Raw genomic sequence first — 24,020 nt, 5'->3', positions numbered from 1 at the left:
AGAATAAAGACGCACTCTGATTGGTCCGTTGTTTCTTACGTTTCTGACGTCACGACGCTTTCACACATCCCTCGCCCAGCTTCGTGACGCAGTCCTGCTCTTCCCGCCTGGTGCCCCTCCCGCCGTGGGCTGTTCTGGATGAGACGGCTGCCTCCCTCCGCTCCTCTGATCCTCTTATCAGCGAGTAGCTAAACGGCCAAGATGGATGTGGTGAACCAGGTAAGGCTTTAAACATGAAAAAAACCACCTATTTCAGTGCTTATTTATTACCTATAGCTGCTGTTAATCTCTGCTGCGTTCATGTCATTGTCTCCTGCGCGTTATTATTATTAATTACATTTTAACGGAATTGCTTTTGCTCAAAACACGCCGACCTTAAGGTTTTATCGCTGTGTGTTCGAGCATGTAGATACAAAAGATTGGATTTTTAAACGTTTATCTGTCCAAATAAACGCGCACATTAGTGAGTGGAGTGGATGTTTAGGTGGACATATTGTCCTCCTGTGCTGGGCTGCTGCGGTGCGGTGGATGCAGGGACTGAGCGGCCCCCACACTGTGGAGGATGGATGTGCACTGTAGAGATTCGCTGCAGCAGTGGCATCTGACGGTGTCCACCGGAGATCCACTCTGATTCATTTAGATGGAGATATTAACAATATATTCATAAGAAGAGGACGATAGGATGTGATTCATATGCGAGGCCGACGGTGTTTGCGTTCAGCCGCAGTACAGGCCTCAGAGAGCCATAGCTCACTGACATCCAGCGGGGATTTTACCTCCTTATGTCTTTGGTGGTGATGATGAGGAGGAGGATGAAGATGGTGCTGCTTTTCAGCCTCTCAGATGGATAAAGCCCATATGCACCTCGGGGATGTTTTTTTTTATTTTTTTATTTTTTTATTTTTTTTTATTTCTTATCATCATCATGTGAGGCCATCTATTGATGCAGGCGGGGACACCAACCAGCACCGCCTCGTGCGCGGTGTCGCATTCACCTGCTCACGCCCCGCCCCCCCCCCCCAGTGTCAGTGGACGCGTTTCTCAGGGATTTACCATCAGAGATGAGGAAGGACGGCCCCGGTGTGTTTGAACGTGCAGCAGCACGGGAAACATCCAGTTAATCAGCTTTGTCTAATTGTAATGCTGGCAGCAGCAGCTCACTCTCCTCCCCTCACACACACACACACACGCATGCGCAGTACAAACACACACCTTCGGAGTCAATACCAAAACCACTCCACCACTGCGCTCATCCTGCATCACACAAAGTGCACAGACACGCACAGGACGTGCAGGTGTCGGCAGCATTCCGTGCCTTTAAGGGTGTAAAGCAAGTTTTTCCAACCTTCGGGTCGGGACCCCAGGTGGGGTCGCCTGGAGTTTAAATAGGGTCGCCTGAAATGTCTAGTAATTGAGAAAAACAAAATCATTATTTTTCAAATTAAAACAACACACCGTCTTAAACAACTGTATTCTATACTTTGACTTTGTAAAATGTAAATCTATCTAGTTAACAATAATAATCATAATAATTATAATAAAAATGCAGTCTGAGCTGGCCCAACTTGTCACTAATCCTGGCCACTCTGAATTTGGTCAATGACATTATTTGCATTTCCTTGTTTTCATTCCATATACGACTACATCTGGTGATGTATGCTGAAATGTCAATGAAGTCATTTTCCTGATACCTAAATTGGTCAATGACGGTTTTTCACCACAATGAAGGATTTCACCGCATTTTCACCCATAAAATGGGCATCGTCGGGCAACATTTGCATGAATATTATGATGGAAATAAAAATAGGAATACTTTGACAATATGAATAGCTGAATAAACTAAAACAGTAATTTAGTAAATAACATTTTAAAAATATAATCTATATACTAAGTTACTTGATATTTGGTATCTTTTTATGCATTTAAACCTTTTTTAACTGCAAGAAATGTAGTTGGACAGAATGTTTTGGTGCCACAACATTGACCCAATACAGTGCAACAGACATGATGAAGAAGTAATCACCAGAAATTATTGGTGTTACGAACCATAAAAGGTTGGGAACCACTGGTTTAAAGGAAGCTGGGTAGATTGTTTTCCAGTGACCATCATAATAATTGGGTTTTTGTGTATAGTCTAAGTTCACACTAGCTCATTAAGGATTTGTATTTGACACACAAATATGCACTCTACTAAAAAAATGATGTGAAAACTATAGGAGACACAGTAATGTATAAGATTGCCTGTGGGTTAATGGTCATTTAGGTAAATTAAGTAAATTAAACAAATGGCATGTGATTTACTGCGATGTGTCTTGTTGTGTTGACAGCTGGTGGCCCAAGGGCAGTTCACGATAATCAAACAACCACTGGGATTTATCAAAGCTCTACAGTGGGTAAGTCTTCACCCCTGACCCTCTATATGTAAATGTTTGAATACTGTAAAGAAAATATTTTAAGGTCACGTGACGTGATGAATTTGCCGTAAATCCTGTTTTCCATTTCAGCCTTTTAATCACGACCTTCTGCCACACAAAGGTCATAGAGCTGCATGCTGCTAAGCAAAGAATAAGAGGATGTTTGCTGAGCACCTTTTTTCAGAATCTGTTCATTGTTTAGATCATAAATCTTAATCAGTTCTATTAACTACTGTGTGTTTACATAACGACTGAGTCTGATCCAGAGGGGTCTACTCTGTCCTGATAAGTGTGACGTGCTGGAGCAGGAGACACTAGCACGGTGTAGTACGTCACTGTTGTAGTTGCATTGTGTCGCTTTAAAGGGGAATATAATGGCACTTTGTTAAATCTCACAGACGGAGAAATAGAAGTACAGTTAGGTGAATTTCTGCCATTAAATGCTGAAAGCAGAAAATTATTCATCTTATTCATTGTAAATGATATTCATTACTGCTTTTTGATTTTGTTGATTTGAGGAAGGGGTGACAATATATGCACTGGTCAAATCGATAATAATCCAACTGAGATTACTGGTGTTTTGTTTCAAGTTTTGTTTAGGTTTGAATTTCCTGTCACACAATTAAAAATGTTGGGCTTAATAATAATAATAATTATTATTATAATAATAAACTATCTTATAATCAGTTGCTCATCTGTGATTCCTAGGGATGTAACGATTAATCGTAAGGCAGTTAAAAATCGATTCATAGGTATCACGGTTGATATAGATTTTCTGAAAATTGAATCGCAGTACTTTTTTTAACCAGCAGAGGGCAAGTGTACAAGTGTAGGTGGCAGGCGGAGTCTGCTAATACTTTCTTTCTGGCCGCCTTCTACTGTTAAATATGTTAATAAATGATTCATTACCCCTTTAGCACCGAAAGAATATCCGTAATATTACTTGAATATCTGTAAAAGTCACATTTTTCTATTAGCTCTGTCTGCTAGCATAGCTTCTCTTCTTCACTGCAAGAATATCTGCATGCCAACCGACCACTGTGTTACCAGCGCCCTCTGCTGGTCCAAACAAATATGACGTAAATCAGTGTAATCACGGTTTTTTTTTTAAAGTCCAATTGTTAAGGCACAAAATACATTTTCAGTTGCACTTTTAAAAAGAAGAAGAACTATTATGCAGTTTTGCATTGTTTATTATAGAACCAGAAATTAAATTAATAGGCTTCATTTTCATTTCTATTATTCCTTTATTTATTTCATTCAATATTTATTTTTAGTTAAATTGTATTGTTTTGAATAGTTTATCAAGGGATTCTTTTGACAATGAAATATAAAAGGAAAATAATACAGTATTTTCTATTTTTTTCCCAAAAAAAAAATTGTCTACATTCCCATTTTGTAAAATAAATTGTGAGAGAATCGTATCGTGAACCCAGTATCGTGAATCGAATCGTATCAGGAGTTGAGTGAATCGTTACATTCCTACTGATTCCATATTTTGTGCTGCAATTCTTCAAAAATGAAAATAAGACAGAAACCCAATGACTCTTTCTTGTCCTTAATCATGTAATCTGCTTATGTATTTTCCCTGTTGTGGTTCAACCAAAAAAACTAATGAAAAAATGGACCATCAGTAAAAAATAATAGCATCACAGTTAAGTACCAGTTATATGGGCTCAGTGCCTCTGCTTGTGCAGAAGGAAGCTGCAGGGATAACAGCAGTGCAGCTTTATTACAGGTTTTTTTTAGTCTGCAGCCTTGCATTACATTGGTGAGAGAAAAGAGACTAATTACACATGCAAGCCCTGCAGCCTGCAAGGGCCTTATGCTATGCTATGCTATGCTATGCTATGCTATGCTATGCTATGCTATGCTATGCTATGCTATGCTATGCTATTTATGTTACAAGTACAGTGGTCGTTGGGGCAATTATGGGCAAATGAGTATGTGTTTGAAGGTTGGATGTACAAAGAGGTGTACATACTATGTACTCTGTAGTGATATAAAGGAGTATATTTGCAGGTGCAAACTAAGATAGAGTGTTCAATGGATAATACTGTAAATGTCATCCCCTGTCCATAGACCCTCCTTCGGCAAGGAAAAAGTCAAAAAACCCAGTGGGAAAATTAATTACACACAAACATGACATGTACATCCAAGGTGCGCATTTGGTTATAAACACGTGGTGAAAATAGCAGCGTTTATAATGGCGTGTTTGCAGAGAAATGTGCATGTTTCGCTGTTGGCTTTGAGCACAGGCTGTGCCATTGGTCGCCAATAACTTCCGGGAACTAGTTGAGTCAACTTCGAACTTCCGTTGTCGCAACTCTCTCTCTAAACGCCTCTGTGTGTGTGCGGCATACATCCAAGGTGCGCTTTAGGTTATAAACACGTGGTGAAAATATCAGCATTTATAATGCTGTGTTCGCGGAGAAATGTACATGTTTACACGGACTTTGCGGGCATGTGTTCACAGTATAGAGCCAGAGAATATCCGCACGCCCCTCCCCCTCTCATGTCCGGTCTAACCCGCATTCAAATAAAATTTAAAGTAAATGTTTTGCAACTTAATCACTAGGGATGTAACGATTCACTCAACTCCCGATACGATTCGATTCGATTCACGATACTGGGTTCACGATACGATTCTCTCACAATTTTTTCATTTACAAAATGGGACTGTAGACAAATTTTTTTGGGAAAAAAACTAGAAAATACTGTATTATTTTCCTTTTATTTTTCATTGTCAAAAGAATTCCTTGATAAACTATTCAAAACAATGCAATTTAACTAAAAATTATTCTTGAATTAAATAAATAAAGGAATAATACAAATGAAAATGAAGCCTATTAATTTAAATTCTGGTTCTATAATAAACAATGCAAAACTGCATAATAGTTCTTTTTCTTTTAAAAGTGCAACTGAAAATGTATTTTGTGCCTTAACAATTGGACTTTTAAAAAAAACAAACCGTCATTGCACTGATTTACGTCATATTTGTTTGGACCAGCAGAGGGCGCTGGTAACACAGTGGTCGGTTGGCATGCAGATATCTTGCAGTGAAGAAGAGAAGCTATGCTAGCAGACAGAGCTAATAGAAAAACGAGACTTTTACAGATATTCAAGTAATATTACAGATATTCTTTCGGTGCTAAAGGGGCAATGAATCATTTATTAACATATTTAAGAGTAGAAGGCAGCCAGAAAGAAAGTATTAGCAGCCAACACTGCCGGATAGCGCCCTCTGCTGGTTAAAAAAAGTACTGCGATTCAATTGTCAGAAAATCGATATCAACCGTGATACCTATGAATCGATTTTTAACTGCCTTACGATTAATCGTTACATCCCTATTAATCACCAAATAAGTCAAAAATAAGGGATTTGCACACATTTGGGCTATGCACAAGCTGTTAAAAAAGTTTCAGGTCGATCAGGCACTGCCTCAGGACAATATGTGCTCCACGCACACACGCACACATGCACACAGACGTTCCTTGTATTTATAGATAGATATGTCACCCATCCCATGTGTTAATGTGAATAGGAAAGTGTTTAACAACCATTGACTCAAGTAATATTTTTTGACTATATTTCATGTTTAATCAGTGTTTAAATGGCACAAAAAAAACTTCATATTACTTCTTCCTATTGGCCTTTTACAATTTTAAAGTATACATGTTTTAATATGATGGTTTAATCTATATTTAAGGTCGACAATAGAACCATAAAAAAAAACAAATAAATGTAGTTAATATGAATTTAAAGCTAATAATTGAAATATTGATAGAGTTTTAAATGTATTTTCAGATAATAAATAGGCGTTATAATACACCTTTGCCTCACCCCATACCTGGGACCCTTCTGTGTGGAGTTTGCATGTTCTCTTCATGGGTTTTCTCCCACAGTGGAAAAAGCTTAATGGGAGTCCCTAATTTGTCTCGGTTTGTAAGCATATCTTTCTTAATGCTCGCTGTCCAGGGTGTAGCCCCCCCACGAGCTTGATGTGAGCTGGAATACTTAATAATAAGGCGTTACTGGATGATCAATGTCTTTGCTGTATTTTTTACTCAAAAGTTATTCTCAGATAAGCTTAGAAAGCTCTGATAGGCTGGAAGGACTTGAGTTTAAACATATGATGTACACGATTTAGCTCAGAAGATAAATAAATGGAATATGATATGATATCATAGGGATACTCCTTTGCATTGACGATATGCCAAGTCTTTGAGAGTGGATGAACAGATGGGTTTAAGTCGAGAAAGCACCTCTTCTGTGGAGAACTCCCATAATTCATAGCAATACTCCTCCTCAGCCTGGCAACACACGTAACTCGACCCAGATGCGATGGTGTGTGCTAAAGCCACGATGGCAGTCCTCCGCACTGTAACGGGCTCTGCAGAAATGATGGAAAACAGTCAGAGGCATGAGTTGTGCTGCATGACTCTGTAGTCCTTCCCTGGAGCTGTGTGAGTGTGCCAACACCTCATTGCTGCTTCCCTGGGTCACTGCGAGCCAACCACCAATCAGCAGCCCTGCTTGGTAGGCCAGGGCCTATGAATCATCTGTCAGAGGGGCTGCGTGTCTAAGCGTCAGGCAGGAGGAGGAGCTGCTGCTGCTGCTGGATTAATATGGGCATGCATTAGTAGCAGCAACACAGAGGTTTCTAGGAGAGACTCTGGAGCCGCCTCTCAGAAGTGTTTTTATTTTTGAAGCAAAAACAGAAGAATATAGAAAAGAAAAATCAAATTCTATAATGATTTTCTTAAAGATTCTGTCGAGTTCAATAAGGCAAAATGGATCATCATTAATAGTTGCACATGCTAAAATAAACAGCAACGTTTTGCAACATTAAGCAACAAACCACATCTAAAAAACATATATTAATGTTTTAAGGTTACTTTTGACCAGATTTACAGTAATATTTGTGAAATTTGTGATATATTTTTTCTTGTAAAAGTATAATCTAAATATTAAATCTTAATGTTAAATCTAAGTGTTAAATGTTGAATCGAAATGTCACGGGTGAAATTAAATATTTAGCTAATATGCTAATTCACCGCAAGTACCAAAATAAAAGCTCATTAACGCAAACATATATGATACTTCCAGTAAATCAGCGCATTAGTTCCACCTGTGACATTTAGATATTGATTTAAAATTTAGATTTAACATTTAGTATTTAGATTTGACATTTAGTATTTAGATTTAACATTTAGCATTTATATTTAAATGTAATATTTAGATTTAACATTTACATTTAGATTTAACACATAGATTTAGATTTAACATATAGATTTAGATTTAACATTTAGATTTAACATTGACATTGATATTTATGAAAAAAACATCACAAATTGCTCAAATATTGCTGTAAATGTGGTCAACAGTAGCATAAAAAACTTCACATATGTTTTTTAAACGTGGTTTGTTGCTAAATTTGCTGTTTATATTATGTTAAATGTATTCTGTAACACACTTGATTACGTTTGGATGTTATCCCTCTGTTAAGTTGAAATATTCCACTGATTTTAGATAGTGCCTTCTAAAGGGTTAAAACAACATCCTGCAGGCATGACTCATGAAACTGTGCCCACCACCAAACCCCACCCCAGCCTTGACCAATCCTATCCCTCTGTCTGTCCTTCTTGCCTTTATCCTCGTCCCTTTCTCTAGTTTGTCTGTCGAAGTGTGTGGAAAATTGCTGACAAGGCCAAGATTTGACTGATGACGGGAGGCATTGAGCTCCAAATTCCAGCTGATGTCGAGCTCTGCTACATGTTCCCATCCCTGCAGCTACAGGGCGGCATGATGTTGCTATGCTGACTTTAATTCTGCTCCCATAGACTTGTGGTTTGACTAAAGCCTCAGCGAGAATAACGAGGACACGAGCAAACAGCCGTGTTCACATTGACTCAGTCTCTAATGTGCAATAAAGGCTGTTGGTTTTATTGTAGCTCTGAGGGTTTTGTGCAGCACAGACATGGTGTTATTACTCCAGGGCCTCTGCTGAAGGCGTGCACAGCTTGTGTTTATTTCTGCCTTTCTTTTTGCTCTTGGCATTCGTGGATCAATTTCTCTTTTCAGTGATTACATAAACATTCATAGCCATGATATCACGTTTCTCAGTTTTAAGATATCCTTCAAATCATATTCTTGCTTTAGTCATTAAACAGATTTTTTCATTTGAGGATTAAAAGAAATGTTGTCAGATTAAAACTATTAGCTACTGTAGTGCATGAATCGTATTGTACTCCTAAACACAGACAGTGTGTTTTGTCAAGTTAAGACCTTTAATCTATTGATGTATTTCATATTTACATAACCAGATAAAAGCTAAAAACTGACATGCAGACTTAATATTCTTTAGGATTTAATATACACATCCATCATTTTCCAACCCACTTGCTCCTTTCCAGGGTCACGGGGGTCTGCTGGTGCCTATCTCTAGGTGGGGGTACACCCTGGACAGAGAGCTAGTCCCTCGCAGAATTTGATATACCTTCAGTATTAATTAATAATAATACATTTTATTTATTGGCACCATTTTTCACCTTTTTACTCGGTAGGACCATTTAGGATTTATTCCAGCTGCCATTTCCTGTGGTTTTTCCAGCAGTTTTCAGGTACTGCTCCTGTTTTCCACAAACATGTAGGATCAGACCAGGACCATCCAGGATCAGTCCTCAAATAATGCATATTTCTGATATGGCCAGGATCGCTCTGGACTTGAGATCAATTCTATCCGCTGACATACATTGCATTATTAAATCGGTCCTAGTCCACTTTGTGTGTTTTAATCACTTGAAACAAGGTTGGTGATATTATTCATAGGGAAATAGTCAGTGATAAGAGATGTGTGTGTGTGTGTGTGTGTGTGTGTGTGTGTGTGTGCGCGCGTGTGTGTGTGTGTGTGTGTGTGATAGAGCGAAGACTATAAAATACAATAGCCTGTGTAGGTGTGTTGCATGTTGCAAATCTGAAAAGCTGTTTAATAGTATAAACCTATGTGTAAAGGCCATTAAAACAAAGTGAAGTGTTACAGTTTTTATTCTAAATATTTGATGCCGCTATTTTGACTTTTACTACAAATTTATATCGGCTCCAAATATCAGCCGTAAAAAAGAGAAGGCAGTGGTTATTCGTACGGTTGTCCTATCAATATACCGACATTCTATTCGTACGCAGCACCCCGCATTGGCCCGTTTAGGTCATATGATAGGTCATTGGCCAATTTAGATCACGTGACTAAGACTAAACCTAAACCTAAACCTAACCCTAACCTTAAAAAAATGTTGCGATATAGGGTTCTAACCTGACCCTAACCCTAAGACGCTACGTACGTGTACTTCGGTAAATGTACCAATAGCACCGGGGCTATTGGTACAAATAGACACTAAAAAAACAAAAACCAAAAAAAATATATCAGTCTATCACTAATAAGTGTCGATGTTTCATTTTCATTTTCACAAACAAACAGCACCAGTATCCTGCTGATACAAATGACCTTTCTGTGGCTTTTCTCTTTGTTATTGTTGGAAGCTTTTTTTCTCTTGAAATTTAAAAAAATATTTCTCCTCCAAGCAATTACCATCTAACAAGCGTTTTTTCCTATTTGACAGCGTGGGAACAGCAGTACTTTAGTTCTTTTTTCCTTTTTTCTTCTTCTAATATCTGACTTAAAAAGAGGCTTCCCCCTTGAGTTCTCTAGGGTATTTATTTCTCTTGTGTAATAAACAGTTTTGCCTTAAAAAGAGAGGAACCTGTCATGCTTTTTACTGCATGGATGGATTTTTACTCGACGAGACAAAAACAAAGTGTGAAAGAAAGCGGCAGCACTGGACACTCAGGGTCTTCAGCAGAAAGACTGTGTATCTTCTCAGCACAGCAGTGCTGACAGCTATCCAGCATTCCATGAAGGGTGGAAACCCGCCCCCTGCCTCTTCTCCTCATGATGCTGCCAAGAGTGTTGCCATGGCACCCAACACTCAGCGTGCCACCATTTCTTTTTCCTTTCTGTCCAGCTCAGCCCTCCCATCCCTTCGTTGTTATCACCTGAAAATTGTAGCTCTTAATTCTGCATTTGGCTCCTTCTGTTAATTTCAATTTAATTTTCAGTCTACTGTTGAATAGTCAAGGTAGAAATGAAGCTCTTTAGACGTTTCAGTGTGTCCTCACATAAAGCCACAGTTTTAGTGGTTTCTTGTGCAAACAATACTTACAGTATGAACAAATCATCAGTGTTCAAAGTAAGAAATAGTGTCAAAAATGATTAAATTGTTCTTGAACTTGTTTTCCACATTAAGTGTAGGTAATGCAGTGCGACGACTATCCTGCCTGATTTAAATGTCACACTGCTCCCACACAAAGGATGTCCATGTTCTTCTGATGGTGTTGCTTTGCACAATAGCTGATAACAAGCAAAGTTTTTACACTTGTGTGTTTGATCAAAGCAACATATTAAAATAAATCATTTCAACTTCATACTGCGTATTCTTTCAACATTATAAGCCATCCTGTTGATTTACAACCTGTCATAATCTGAAAGGCAAAGATAGAATGTAGAGAAATGAAAATAACTATAACACTGCACTGAATTAAAAAAAACAAAACCTTGGTGTAAAGTTGCACTTATAGATGATATTCTACAACCTGCAGAAGTGGAGATGGTATTGCATGTCGGTCCACAGGGATAGAAACACAAAGAGCCTGGAGTTAAAGACAATTAAGATGCAAGTTAACAGACCTTGGGGGACAAACAGGTAAAGCAGAATGGTCTGATTAAGTGGAGCAAGACTAAAATATGTCTGTGTTGTTGAAGTTATTGAAAGACATAAGGACCATGAAGGGATGAACACGAAGGGGGGTAAGGACTGTCACGTTTATTTCTTACCGTGCGAAGACTAGCACACTATTGCAATACAGTAATCTAACAACCAATCCATCAGTCTATATTTCAACTCAATTTTATTTATAGAGCACTTTCAAATCAGCAATACTATAAGGCAGCGATTCTCAACTGGTGGGTCGGGACCCAAAAGTGGGTCGCAGACTTGTACTGGGTGGGTCGTGGACAGCTGGTCAAAAATGAACAAATACTTAATGTCTCTGATGTTGGACTTGTCTTTTAGTTTAAAAGAACCTTTTCTTTTGACAAGCATGCTGTATAATGCATGTTTCAAGGAAAAATATATAGATTTATGTTTTAAAAAACATTATATATGTGTATGTTTTCAACAGCTATTTGAAAAACTAAATTTAATTGGTTGAATTCTTAAAAAAAAATTGAAAAAAAATGAATAAATAAAAAGAAGTGGGTCGTGATTTAATGACCATGGAAAAATGTGGGTCCCAGGGTGGGACCAGATGAGAACCCCTACTGTAAGGTATAGGACAGGCTGCCGAAAACTAATAAAAAAACATATTCAAAGCAATAAAAAACAACCACAATAAAATCAATCAAAGGAATGGTTTCATGCAGTGTCAAAAGCCAAAGGATAACCCAGTCCTATCATATCACGCTTCATCCCATTAGCTTTAACATTTATGTATTTCCAGTGAATGAGTCTTAATTTTTTCCCCTGAATGTAAACCATAAAAAAAAGAAAAGGCCAAAGCACAGAGTGCATGACTCTTTGTTCAACTATCCAGCGTAAACACAAGCCTCAGCGCTAAACAGTATAAGGTGGAGGGTTTGTGTTTTGAGCTAAACATATAGCATGCTGTGCTCTTTGTGGAGGAATGTGCTGATACTGCAGCAGCTGCACATTCACTGATCGTTGATTAACTGCACTGATGCTGCAGCATCTGATGTCGTTGTTCTGTGGGTGTGGCCTCTCCAAGCCGACAACGAGTTTCTCGTAAGCTTGAAGTAAATAGCTGATTTGCTAACATGTTTATATTTTCTAGTCATCTTATTCCCCCCCCCGACACTCTCACTGCAGATGTCCCAATGTTTGTTTGACTCTGCTTCTTTTATCACATCTGTGGTTCAATTGCATTCATTATTAAAACCTGTTAAAAATACAACAACATAAATGCATTTTTGCGAGAAGACGGAAGGAAATTAAAAAAGAAAGACTGTCAAGGAACCACAATAAACTCACAGTAGATGTTTGTCAGACTAAAGTAAAGGCCCTGCCCATGTTAGCTCAAGGATTAATGTGAATAGTAGACAGCCCTGCAAAGCTCAGGTTAAGAAGGAAGTAACACGTCTCCAGCGATTACCTTTGTGTGTGTTTGTGTGTGTGTTTAGGTTCACTGTGTTGGGCGGGGCTGTGCCATTGTCTATGTGCTTGTGCGTTGTGGCTGTTTTACAGTAGCTTGTAGATGACAGATGGTAGAGCACCTCAGTCAGATTAATAGCTGGATTTTCCATCCAATCGGATCTGGCTTGCAGCGTAGGGTGGGTGTGGTAAAAATAGTCCTACTTGTCTAATCTGTTGAGTGTTTGTGTGTGTGAGGATATCGCCACGCAGTAGGCCAAACATAAACTATAACAAATATAATGGAATCACAGGAAAGTTCATATAAATTGAAAAGCAACAGTTGCCATGGCAATAGGTTGAGACTGTGGCACCTGGTGATAACGCCACATTCATTTGCACTCCTCATGAATTTATTAGCAGCTTGTTGGGTTTGGTGGGTCACGATCAGTCTGTTGGTGGTGTTGTGTGTGGCACTCAGAATTCAATGATTTATATTTATTTTTTTACACAGCTTCATCATTAAAATAAAATATCACAGAACGTATTGATCACCTAGTACAGGGGTCTGCAACCTTTACTCTCAAAGGAGCCATTTTGACTCATCTCGCCTGGATTAATGTCAAAAAAAAAAAAAAAACCTTTTCAATGAAGGCAATTCAGTGTATAAAATTCTATGCATTCAAAATTCAACACATGCTAATTGCTAATTTCTTGCAACATATCAAGCTCTCCCCACACAAATACAATCTCTATTTTCTTCCAAAATAGTCCTTTTGTTATTTTAGTTATCCTACAAGGGATTTAAAACTTAAGGTTAGTCACAGATGCAATGAAAGTTGATGGTTTAAGTATGAAGGTGGCAGTTACTGCACAAAGTGATTTATTTTACGTTACCCAATTGATTTATCATAACTTTATTTGAAGGTATTGTCATTAATCATCAATACCCTCAGTAAGAAATAACAATTCCTTATTTATTTTATTTTTTAAAGCGACAGGCAGCCATTGTAAAAGAGTCAAAGAGCCACATGAGGCTCCAGAGCCGCAGGTTGCTGACCCCTGACCTAGTACTTTAACACATGATAGAGAAGAAGCCTGATACTGGCTGGTGTGAACATTATAGTTTAGTTTTTATTCATAGACAAAATATATTTAGATATAGACCCTTTGATTGTTTGTAAACAACGTGACATATTTTGTTGGGCGGGGCTTAACCTGGAGGCAAACCATCATACAGTAGATATATAAACTTACCCACGCTGTCAATGGGGAGCGACGTGGCAACGTGGCGGCCATCTTACCTCAGACAGCTGGCCTTGCACATTACATCGATGTTAATGGTCCATGTACTATTTAAATAACCCTAATTTGCTCAATTTTCAACCAATTTTCAAATGGCAAGCGCCAATTTCAACATGTACAAGCATCCTATGTCATACCTATGTATAATAAGGTTTGTAATAAGGCAAACCGTTTGTATTTCCGTCATTATTTCATCGAGTTAAGGGTATGTTTAAGCTGATCACTCACCTTCCAACAGCTACCGTAGAGCGCGTCAGAATGTCAGAGCGTCAGTTGTCTGAGGTAAGATGGCGAATCCTGCTTGCGTCAGTGTTTATACATATCTATGCTTTAAACAGCGGCGTTTCCTGTTTTTGCCTCCAGCCACGTCACTCGTGACGTGGGCCATCAAGGGGTCTATACATTTTTTCCAGGAAAATTTAGTTTGAAATTTTCTTTGATCTCCTGACATGTTTCGTCTGCCAGATGTCAGTCTTCCTCAGAGGCATCTACTGATCGATTTGATGGGTCCTTATGACCCCGAAAGAACTCATAAGGAGGACACATCAAAGCAATCCGTAGATGCCTCTGAGGAAGACTGACAGTTGGCAGTCGAAGCATGTCAGGCGATCAAAGTTGTCTGAGTAAATGAAACCTTAACATTTATTCTTTTTTTAAAAGACAAAATGAACTTCCTGGAATTATAGATTTCGATATAGTTGATGCAAACTTTTAGTCAACAAAATTAACACTGCGCAGACAAGAAGTCTTTGTTATTAAAGCACATACCTGCAGAAAAAGTCAGAAATGGAGAAAACACATACTAATATTGAATTTTAAATACAGCAGTGAAGGAGATGCTTAGTGCAACAGAGAAGATCACCAGCAGCCCAAACCTATGTCATCATAGCAAAAGAAAATGGTTCACAGTTATACCTGAAGTGACCACTTGCTCTGGTTTTGCCTACTATACCTATACAGTATATGCATTGTATTCTTAGGTGTGTGGACACTAAAAACTTCCTAAACTTGGTCTGTTTGTGTTTCAAAGTAGGAACAATGATTAAAGCACAACTAGTAATTGTTACTAGTTGTTACCACTTTGGGAACATGTGTGACAATGATAATTCAATCTGTGTTTTTGTTTCTGTTTGTCTGGTATTTGTCTAAAGGATGGCTTGTTCACTAATCCTTATGATTTTTGTATTTTCTTAACCCACAGATCTTTGCAATATTTGCCTTCTCAACATGTGGCAGTTACTCTGGCATGTTCAAGATGAGCGTGGAGTGTAAAAACCGGACGGAAAGTGACTTAAGCATTGAAGTACAATTTGAATATCCCTTCAGGTAGGTGTCATTGCCACTGTGTTCAATCTTACTCTGATGTTGCAGAAAGTAGAATAAAATAAAATAAAATTTTATTTTCATACTTAGAATACATTTTTGAATGTAGAAAGAAATGTTGTACAATTTGCCATTATGGGATTTTGTCCTGCATTTCTTTATTCTTCATGGGAACATCTTATCATACATGAAAACATCCTTAAAAGTTTAACCTTAAACACAATAATGTTCCACAATTGAATTAAATACGTAAAAATAAATCAGTTAGAAGAAAATATATAATCAATAAATACAATACGCGCAAAATAGCTACTAGTTTAACTTAAACATAAGAATTTTCTACAATTAAATAGAATAGAATAGATAAAAAATGAATTAGAGTACCCTGAAAAATAACCTCAATACCTATAAAAACATTACTGTACTTTTACAATCCTAAATAACAATTCAGTTTTACTTCAGTAATTTTTTTTACTGTCAGCTGCTTGATCGGACCAAATTCTGATATCAGTATCAGATTGGGACACCTCTGTAGATTAAATTATTGTGAAAATCTGTCCGTCTGAAATGAGGGATTCATGCGTACACTGTATGCATACAGACATAAGATATAGAGACACACATTAATACCTAGATGTGTGTCTAATAGGGATGTAACGATTCACTTAACTCCCGATACGATTCGATTCACGATACTGGGTTCACGATACGATTCTCTCACGATTTATTTTACAAAATGGGACTGTAGACAAATTTTTTTTTGGGAAAAAAACTAGAAAATACGGTATTATTTTCCTTTTATTTTTCATTGTCAAAAGAATTCCTTGATAAACTATTCAAAACAATGCAATTTAACTAAAAATAAATCTTGAATGAAATAAATAAAGGAATAATACAAATGAAAATGAAGCCTATTAATTTAAATTCTGGTTCTATAATAAACAATGCAAAACTGCATAATAGTTATTTTTCTTTTTAAAAGTGCAACTGAAAATGTATTTTGTGCCTTAACAATTGGACTTTAAAAAAAACAAAAAAAAAAAACGTCATTTCACTGATTTACGTCATATTTGTTTGGACCAGCAGAGGGCGCTGGTGCTAAAAGGGCAATGAATCATTTATTAACATATTTAAGAGTAGAAGACGGCCAGAAAGAAAGTATTAGCAGACTCCGCCCGCCGCCTACACTTGTGGATAGCACCCTCTGCTGGTTAAAAAAAGTACTGCGATTCAATTTTCAGAAAATCGATATCAACCGTGATACCTATGAATCGATTTTTAACTGCCTTACGATTAATCGTTACATCCCTAGTGTCTAATAATGTGTTGGGTGAGAGTGAGTATACTGGAAGCCCTAAAAAACCATGTGGCCTAATAAGGCCACATGGTTTTTTGCATAGTGTGTCTGTATATTGTAGGTGAAAGTTACGTGTGGATTTGCTTCAGTTGTGGTCCAATGTACTGATTACTAGCCTCTTCCTAATGTTTCTTTGATTGGTAGTACCATTAGGCATTGTATATTTTTCACCTATTCAATATATTTTGCAGCAATATTCTGTGGTCTTTATGAGTCATTATCGCACTTGTTTTAGGTGACATTATCTCAGCTTTCTGTTCACTATCTGAAATATCTCTTATTCTCACTTCCTCTCCGTGTTGCCCTTCTTAGGCTCCATCAAGTTTATTTTGATGCCCCCACCTGTAAGGGAGGAAAACAAGAGCGTCTATTCCTGGTTGGGGACTATTCTTCCTCTGCTGAGTTTTTCGTCACCATTGGTGTCTTTTCCTTCCTCTACTCCATGGCGGCGCTCTCTGTATACTGTTTCATTCTGGAGAAATACCGTGAAAATAACAAGGGGCCTCAGATTGTGAGTTTGACCCTGACATTGTGGCCTACTATTGGCTTTCTCTGATCATTTGAAAAAAAAAAATAATTATTGACTGTGTTGTTTTGCTGATCTGCAGGACTTTGTTGTGACAGCAGTGTTTGCCTTCATGTGGTTGGTGTCTTCCTGTGCTTGGGCTAAAGGCCTGTCAGATGTAAAAACAGCCACTGATCCAGAGAGGGTTATCACTCTGATCCCATCTTGTGAAGAACCTGAAAACCGCTGCCGTGAGGTGTATGACCCAAAAGTCTCCGGCCTTAACACTTCTGTGGTAAGACGATTATTTGTGACTCAATAAAAGAAAAACTTGCAGTTTACGCCCTGATAAAGCTGTTGGTACCTTTTTACATAGGTTTGTTAGCGCCCAGGGGTTGCAGATTTCTGGAAGGGAGTTTGCAATTCTCTATCACTTATTTTAGCCAAACAAGTTCCAGTCTCACCGCAAGTTATTCTGCTTAAGGACGGCACTAGCTTAGAGCTTTCAATTAAGCAGAAATGTGTCCTTTTAGCTGGACTCACTACTACCCCCTACTCCTGCACACAAAAACACAATGATGTAATGTCATGTACAATGTAGCCCTACAGTGAAAGTTAACTCTGAATGTTACCTACCCTGTTAAGGAACAATATGTAACTAGAATATTTGCATTTAGTATTAGCCTAGCATTACCGTTAGCATTAGCCTATAATTAGCATTAGCCTAGCATTACCGTTAGCATTAGTCTATCATTAGCACTAGCCTAGCATTACCGTTAACATTTGCTAGCATTAACCTAGCATTAACATTAGCATTTGCTATCATTAGCATTTGCTATCATTAACATTTGCTATCATTTGCATTTGCTATCATTAGCATTAGCCTAGCATTGCCATTAGCATTTGCTATCATTAACATTAGCCTGACCATTAGCATTAACCTAGTATTAACATTAGCTAGCATTAGCCTGGCATTGCCGATAGCCGAACATTAATATTAGCATTAGCCTAGCATTAACATTAACATAGCTTCAACCATATCATTAGCATTAGTTTAATAATAGCATTAGCCTAGCATTAGTACTAGTAACCCATGACAAGTTGCGTACCCCTGGGCGTACCCGTACCCCACTTTGGGAACCTAGGATGTCGATGGAACCCCCATCCCATATATCATCTGTGTAGAAATGGTTGCTGGATTTTATTGATAATGTAAACAAGTAATCCTAGGCAGCTGAAATGCACTGTGCTAAACCAAATGATATATTATTTTGGTTTAATACCATAAGAACTCTTAAAGCCTTACTGTGAATAGCTTCTATACTTTCTTTTTTTTTTCTTTCTCTTCTTACATTTTTTATTTTTTCCTTTTGGGTTCATTCCAGGGGTCCCCGGGGTGGGGTGGGGTGGGTGGGTGTGGGCTTGATGGAGTGTATTTTACTCTACTTTTCTTCTATGCATAATTGTGTTGTAAGGACTTAGAACAGACTTATCTTAATCTTGTATGTTTTGATGTGATCAGTCACTTATATATCCTTTGTACAATTTTGCTGTATGTATGTGCAAGTAATCTTTCCTTTCTGTATACAACCTTCCAAGAACAAACAACGCTATAAACTTTTTGGAAAATAATAAATAAATTGATTAAAGAAAAGAAAAAAAGGAAAACTTGAAAAATAATTTTCTTTTTCTTTTGCAGGCTTTTGGCTTCATCAACTTGATTCTCTGGATAGGAAACCTGTGGTTCGTCTTTAAGGAGACCGGCTGGATGGCTGCCTTCGCCGGCACATACGTGCCATCACAGGAGAAACAACCTGCCCCTGATACCTTCGCCCAGGGTGACTATGCACAGCAGGACCCCTACGCTGGCTCCCAGGGAGGGTACCAACCCGATTACGGTCAGCAGGGAGGGTACAACGAGGACGGAGGATACAGCCAGGGCTTTGAGCAGCAGCAGCCCACCTCCTACTCCAATCAAATGTAAGGCTACCAAGCTGAACCGGAGCTGCAGGATGGTGAGTACAACCTTTATACACACTTAGTTCATATGAATTCAATGTGTTATGGTTAAACTGGTTATGGAAAATAAATCATCCAACAGTTTGGTCACGTGTTTTAAAGCTATTGGCTAATCAAGTGATAAGTTTAGCGGGAGACAGTGCAGCCTGAACAATATAAATTGAAAAATAAAAAATATTTTATTGATATTAATTTCTTCCACTCTTTTTAATAATCAGAAAATTGAAAAGACGTCTCATAGTTATAAAATGAAATAGGCTACAGTAAAGTATTGTTACAATGAATAAATAGCCGTGATTGTTTTTGGAGAGAGAGAGAGAGAGAGAGAGAGAGAGAGACATCTGGAATTGGTGGAGCCCATAAAAAAATTGTGTGTAGCTGGGTCTCTTATCTCCATTTATCTGTCTTGCTAGCTAGCTAGCGATCTAAATAATGTTATTTAGATATCTAATTAGTCAATAAGCTAGCTATCATTATTGCTATTGAACATAACCATTTAAGAACAAGAAAAGTAACGTGAAATACATGTAAAATGAAATACAAATTTTATAAAAACCCAAAAAATGTCAACAGACATTCACAGAATTTGCAAAATAACCAAACGACAATGCACAATAATACAGAAACAGAAATTTACACAAAATAAACTAAAAGTTGCACCCAATAATTAAAAATAAGTAAAACAACAGAAAAATGCACAAAATGACAACATAAATACACAAAATTACTCAATAAACCCACAAATCATCAACAAGAACAAACCCTTTGTTCTTTCCTGTATTCATTCTCATATGGGTCATTATTGTAAATGCTGATATGAATGTTAATAACGTAGCACTCGGATCACACAATCACATTTTTGTGGCCTCTGCTGTGATAAAAGCCCCCATCTCTGACCTACTATTGTTTGCTGGCTAGCTAGTTCACATTAGCTATCAATCCTCTAATAACTTGTCACCTTGTGAAATGTATTGCGGAAAAAATAGGAGCACCAGTACGGTAGTTGCTTAAATGGGAACATACTGTAGGGTGTGTCTGCAAAAAGCAAAGGTCAATTATTTTACTGCTGGGTGACATTTCTTTCTAAATAGAAGATATAAAAACATCTGGATGATTAATTATTCAGTACTTGTAATGATTCGTTTGACCGTTTTGTGAGGGGAATAAAAAAGAAATGACCCTTTCAAAGTCATCTATGTTCCTGCTGTATACAGTACTGCTGCTACTGCACGCCATTGCCTAAATGTTTAGTAATATCTCCCCAAAGCTATTTTATTTACTCATAATCAAATGTATATACATTTTCTTCTATAATTCTTACCTCTATTTCCTCATGTCTTTTCTTCTACTCAGGGTCACCTTGGGATTGGCAGCGTGGCCAACCACCACCACCTGCATTTCCACTCTCCCCTGTTTGTCTGTTTGTGTATCCGTGAGTTGATAAGCGGTGGGAGGGAGGGAGGGAGGGAGGGAGGTGTGGTGTGGTGTGGAGGGCGGACACCAGTGGTTTCGGGGTGGGATCATCAATGAGGGGGCGGGGGCTGGATGCTGAGCAAGGTAGGGGTGATAATTGGGGTTGTCGGTCTTTGCTGTACCATGATGTTTATTCTCGTGATGTATTTAACTGTAAAAGACAACGGAGGATTGTCTGTTTGATTATACGAGACAAACTTGAATACAAAGACCAAAACATTCGTTGATGAACATTTAAGAGAATTCTTGTTATGGAAAAGACTTACATTTATTGGGGGGGGGGGAAATTGTAGTAATATTTAACTTGGGAGAATGTATTTGTCCGTGCTGTGTAAATATCAACATGCTGATATATATATATAAGATTATATGTACACAGTTGAATAATTGTGCACTCCATATTAGTTGTTATACAACAAATGTTGAGCACAGAGTTATTCAATTGCATTTACTTTGGTTCTGTTTAGGAGCTCATATAGTTTAACCTTTGACCTTAGATTTTATTTAGACGCTTCATTTTTATTTTTTCATGAAGTTTATTTCCTGAAATGAATCAGCATCACAGACAAGATTAGAGAACGTAAAAGAAGGATACTGATCATGTGACAGCAAATGTTAAAAGGAAATCATAACAGATTTATCTACACAGAAATTATCTAAGAAAGAGTAATAATATATAGTAATAGTTGTGGTAACAGTGGGTTGTATGTAGACTGTCTCATCTTTTGTGTTTTTTATATATTTTTCCATTAAATATCACTGTCAGGAAAAAATGAGTTCTTGTAACGTATGAAATCAAAAGTTGCTTAGATATAATAGGTTATTATTAGGCATGGTATCACATATTTCAGAAAACTGCCGTAGTGCTAAAGACTTGACGGTTGTAAAGGGACAGTGAGTGAACAGTGTTTTTAGTGACATGTGTCTGTTTATTTGTTAAGATTTATGTAAAAGCATCAAACTCAATTTGGTCATTAATGACCCTTGTCCTGTTTTTGATCACCTTTTATGTGGTTCCGGAAGGTTGTAAGACAGAGTTCTATAGTTTTTTAACTGATGTTTCTATCAAACAGTAATCAGCGTTATACATACCTACATTAACATAAACTTTAAGCAAATAAGAATGAAGTATATTCAAATTTTATGGTCTTGGCTCTGCCATAAGTACAGTATATGTATTATGAGACAGTCTGACTCTGAACAATATGTGCTAATATTAACTTCTTCTGCATCGTCAAACCTTCTTTATCTCTACTCGTTCTGACCGCAAGCCAATTTACTGCATGCATCTTACTCCTTATACCCTCAGAGCATCCATGAATATATTTATAAAGCTGAGGAAAGTGGTAGACAACAACAACACTAAATATGGGGGGAAGAATTTGGTCCGTTCTAGTGACAGCACATAGCCGACAGCAGCTCTGCTTAACTCAACAGGAAGCACAATGCAAAGTGCCGCAATAGTTATTTCCAGATATAGATACACCCTCTCTGAATGAATACCAATCCTTTGCTTAGATATTCACAATCGTGTTTGCCAAATGGTAAGAGTTGTGTCTTGGTCAATAGTTTTGCTTTTACAGGCCTCACCTGTATGAGTTGTCAATATTGTACAGCTTTGGATTCATTTGGTTTAAAAAAAAAAGGAGGGTTATTTGATTAGGGCATCTGGTTTTCTTTCCTCAGGCCAATCCACCGCTGTTTCCCCTCTGTCTTTCTTTCTTTCTTTCTCTTTCACTGTAGCTCTTATAAATATGCTGAAATGAAATATACTCTGGTGTTAGTGGTGAATGATGTCTTGTGATACTCTCTACGCCTTTGGATAGTGCTGTGTTTATTGTGTATGATGTATTCATATTAGTATTTATGATAATGATAAGTCTGACAACAAAAAAAAAAAATCCAACTCTCCATAATTCTGCTGTATTCTTATTATGTGGGATCCATGTGAAACACAATGAAATAAACTTGAAATTATTCTGTTGAAGGTTAAAACGTGTCTACTTCTGTTCTCCTCTTGTCATTTGCATCGTCATCGGCCTACCGCTCCCAACGAATAAAGAAAGAAACTCATAGCTTTCACATAATATGATTTCACATTTTACATATTATTATTTATTTGGAAGTAAATGAGCCTATTAATTCCATTGATTCCATCAAAGTATTTGCTGTACTTAAATGTGACACAGGAAACTTTATTTATTTATTTATTGCTAAGCTAGACCTACAATCTCTTTGACCACCATTACCAATTTTTTCTTGGTAGTCTACAAATTGCAGCTGGTTAAGTGACTTTTTCAAGATTCTAGAAATCAAAAGATATTCACATTATTAATATGGTCCCACCAGAGCCATGTAGAGAGAGAGTTGCGACAATGTGAGTTTGAAATGCTTGACCGTCATGTGATTCATGTAGACAAAAAAAGTTTGCGGAAGTTATTGGCGGGCAATTCGAATCCATTGATTCCGAGTGACATAACTGGTAATTTGTCGTCAATAACTGCATTGATTTACAATATTTATACAGTACACGTCATATGCACACATTAATAATGTATTATTAATTAATAATTAGTTAATGATGCACATGTCAATGGGTTTAGATACACTGATAATAATAGTAATAACAAGAGGACGGAGTCATCACCATCCCCGGCCAGATTGGTTCTCATTATAACTCACAACCTTTTCCTAAATGTCATAAATTTAAGAACTTAGATGTATACATAAGAAAATATGATTACACCAGAATATAAAATTACTAACTATCTTAAATGGTTTCTAAGAAAAGCTGTCCTATTTGAAGGAAATGTTAGCTACTAAGGGTTCGAATAATAGCTACAAAGGGCAGCTACTGTAAATGTTAGCTGCTAAGGGTAGCTAACATGTTGCTATATTGTTAGCTACCCAATAGCTAGCTATATTAAAACATGACAACCTTGTGCCACGTATCTCACTGGTATCTGAGAACATCTTTATGAATGACAGTGACCATCTGAGCCAGCCGGGTTTGAATACCTGACATAACAACATTCATTAACATTAACAAGTGCCAGGGTTGGGGTCAATTACATTTTTAACTTACAATTCTGTCTTCAATCATCCATGTTCAATTATAACTCATTCATCATTATGATGACCGCCATTTTTTTTTCCCCCAAATACAATTGAAATTACAAATATTATTTTTCCCCTGAAAGTAAATTACAATTACATTCTCAATTACAGCCATGCTGCTCAACCACAGCAGCCATTGTTAATTATTGTACAAGTTTTAAGGTTGATGATATCTGACATTTGTAATTGTGAAACAATACACTGCCATTTGCATAAAAAAAATACTTGTTTCTCTGTGGTATTTTTCTCATAGAGAAAGTTTTCAATATTTTTAAGAGGTGAAGCTAGTGATTTATTAATAGGA

At 37.4% G+C, this 24,020-nt stretch overlaps 1 protein-coding gene and 1 long non-coding RNA gene across 3 annotated transcripts; one reads left to right on the top strand and one right to left on the bottom strand.

The window, feature by feature from the left end:
* Nucleotides 1-79: 79 nt before the first annotated feature.
* sypb (synaptophysin b) lies at nucleotides 80-20,582 on the top strand. The gene is made up of 7 exons (XM_028454091.1): nucleotides 80-219; nucleotides 2,328-2,393; nucleotides 15,124-15,248; nucleotides 16,915-17,113; nucleotides 17,211-17,402; nucleotides 18,807-19,122; nucleotides 20,480-20,582. The coding sequence occupies exons 1-6, from the start codon at nucleotides 202-204 to the stop codon at nucleotides 19,089-19,091; spliced, it is 885 nt and encodes a 294-aa protein (XP_028309892.1). The 5' UTR covers nucleotides 80-201; the 3' UTR covers nucleotides 19,092-19,122; nucleotides 20,480-20,582.
* Nucleotides 6,242-20,538, bottom strand: LOC114467640 (uncharacterized). 2 transcript variants are annotated; one of them, XR_003674535.1, is made up of 3 exons: nucleotides 20,448-20,538; nucleotides 6,898-7,030; nucleotides 6,242-6,808 (listed from the first exon to the last, which is right to left on the bottom strand). It is a non-coding gene; the product is annotated as an uncharacterized LOC114467640 (long non-coding RNA). The 2 variants fall into 2 exon arrangements; XR_003674534.1 differs by having other exon boundaries at nucleotides 6,898-7,033; nucleotides 20,448-20,530.
* Nucleotides 20,583-24,020: the final 3,438 nt, after the last annotated feature.

This window comes from Gouania willdenowi, chromosome 7 (assembly GCF_900634775.1).
Source record: "Gouania willdenowi chromosome 7, fGouWil2.1, whole genome shotgun sequence".
NCBI classification, from domain to species: Eukaryota; Metazoa; Chordata; class Actinopteri; order Blenniiformes; family Gobiesocidae; genus Gouania; species Gouania willdenowi.
The sequence above is the reverse complement of the archived record's forward strand: the minus strand, read 5'-3'. Positions and strand labels throughout refer to the sequence as shown.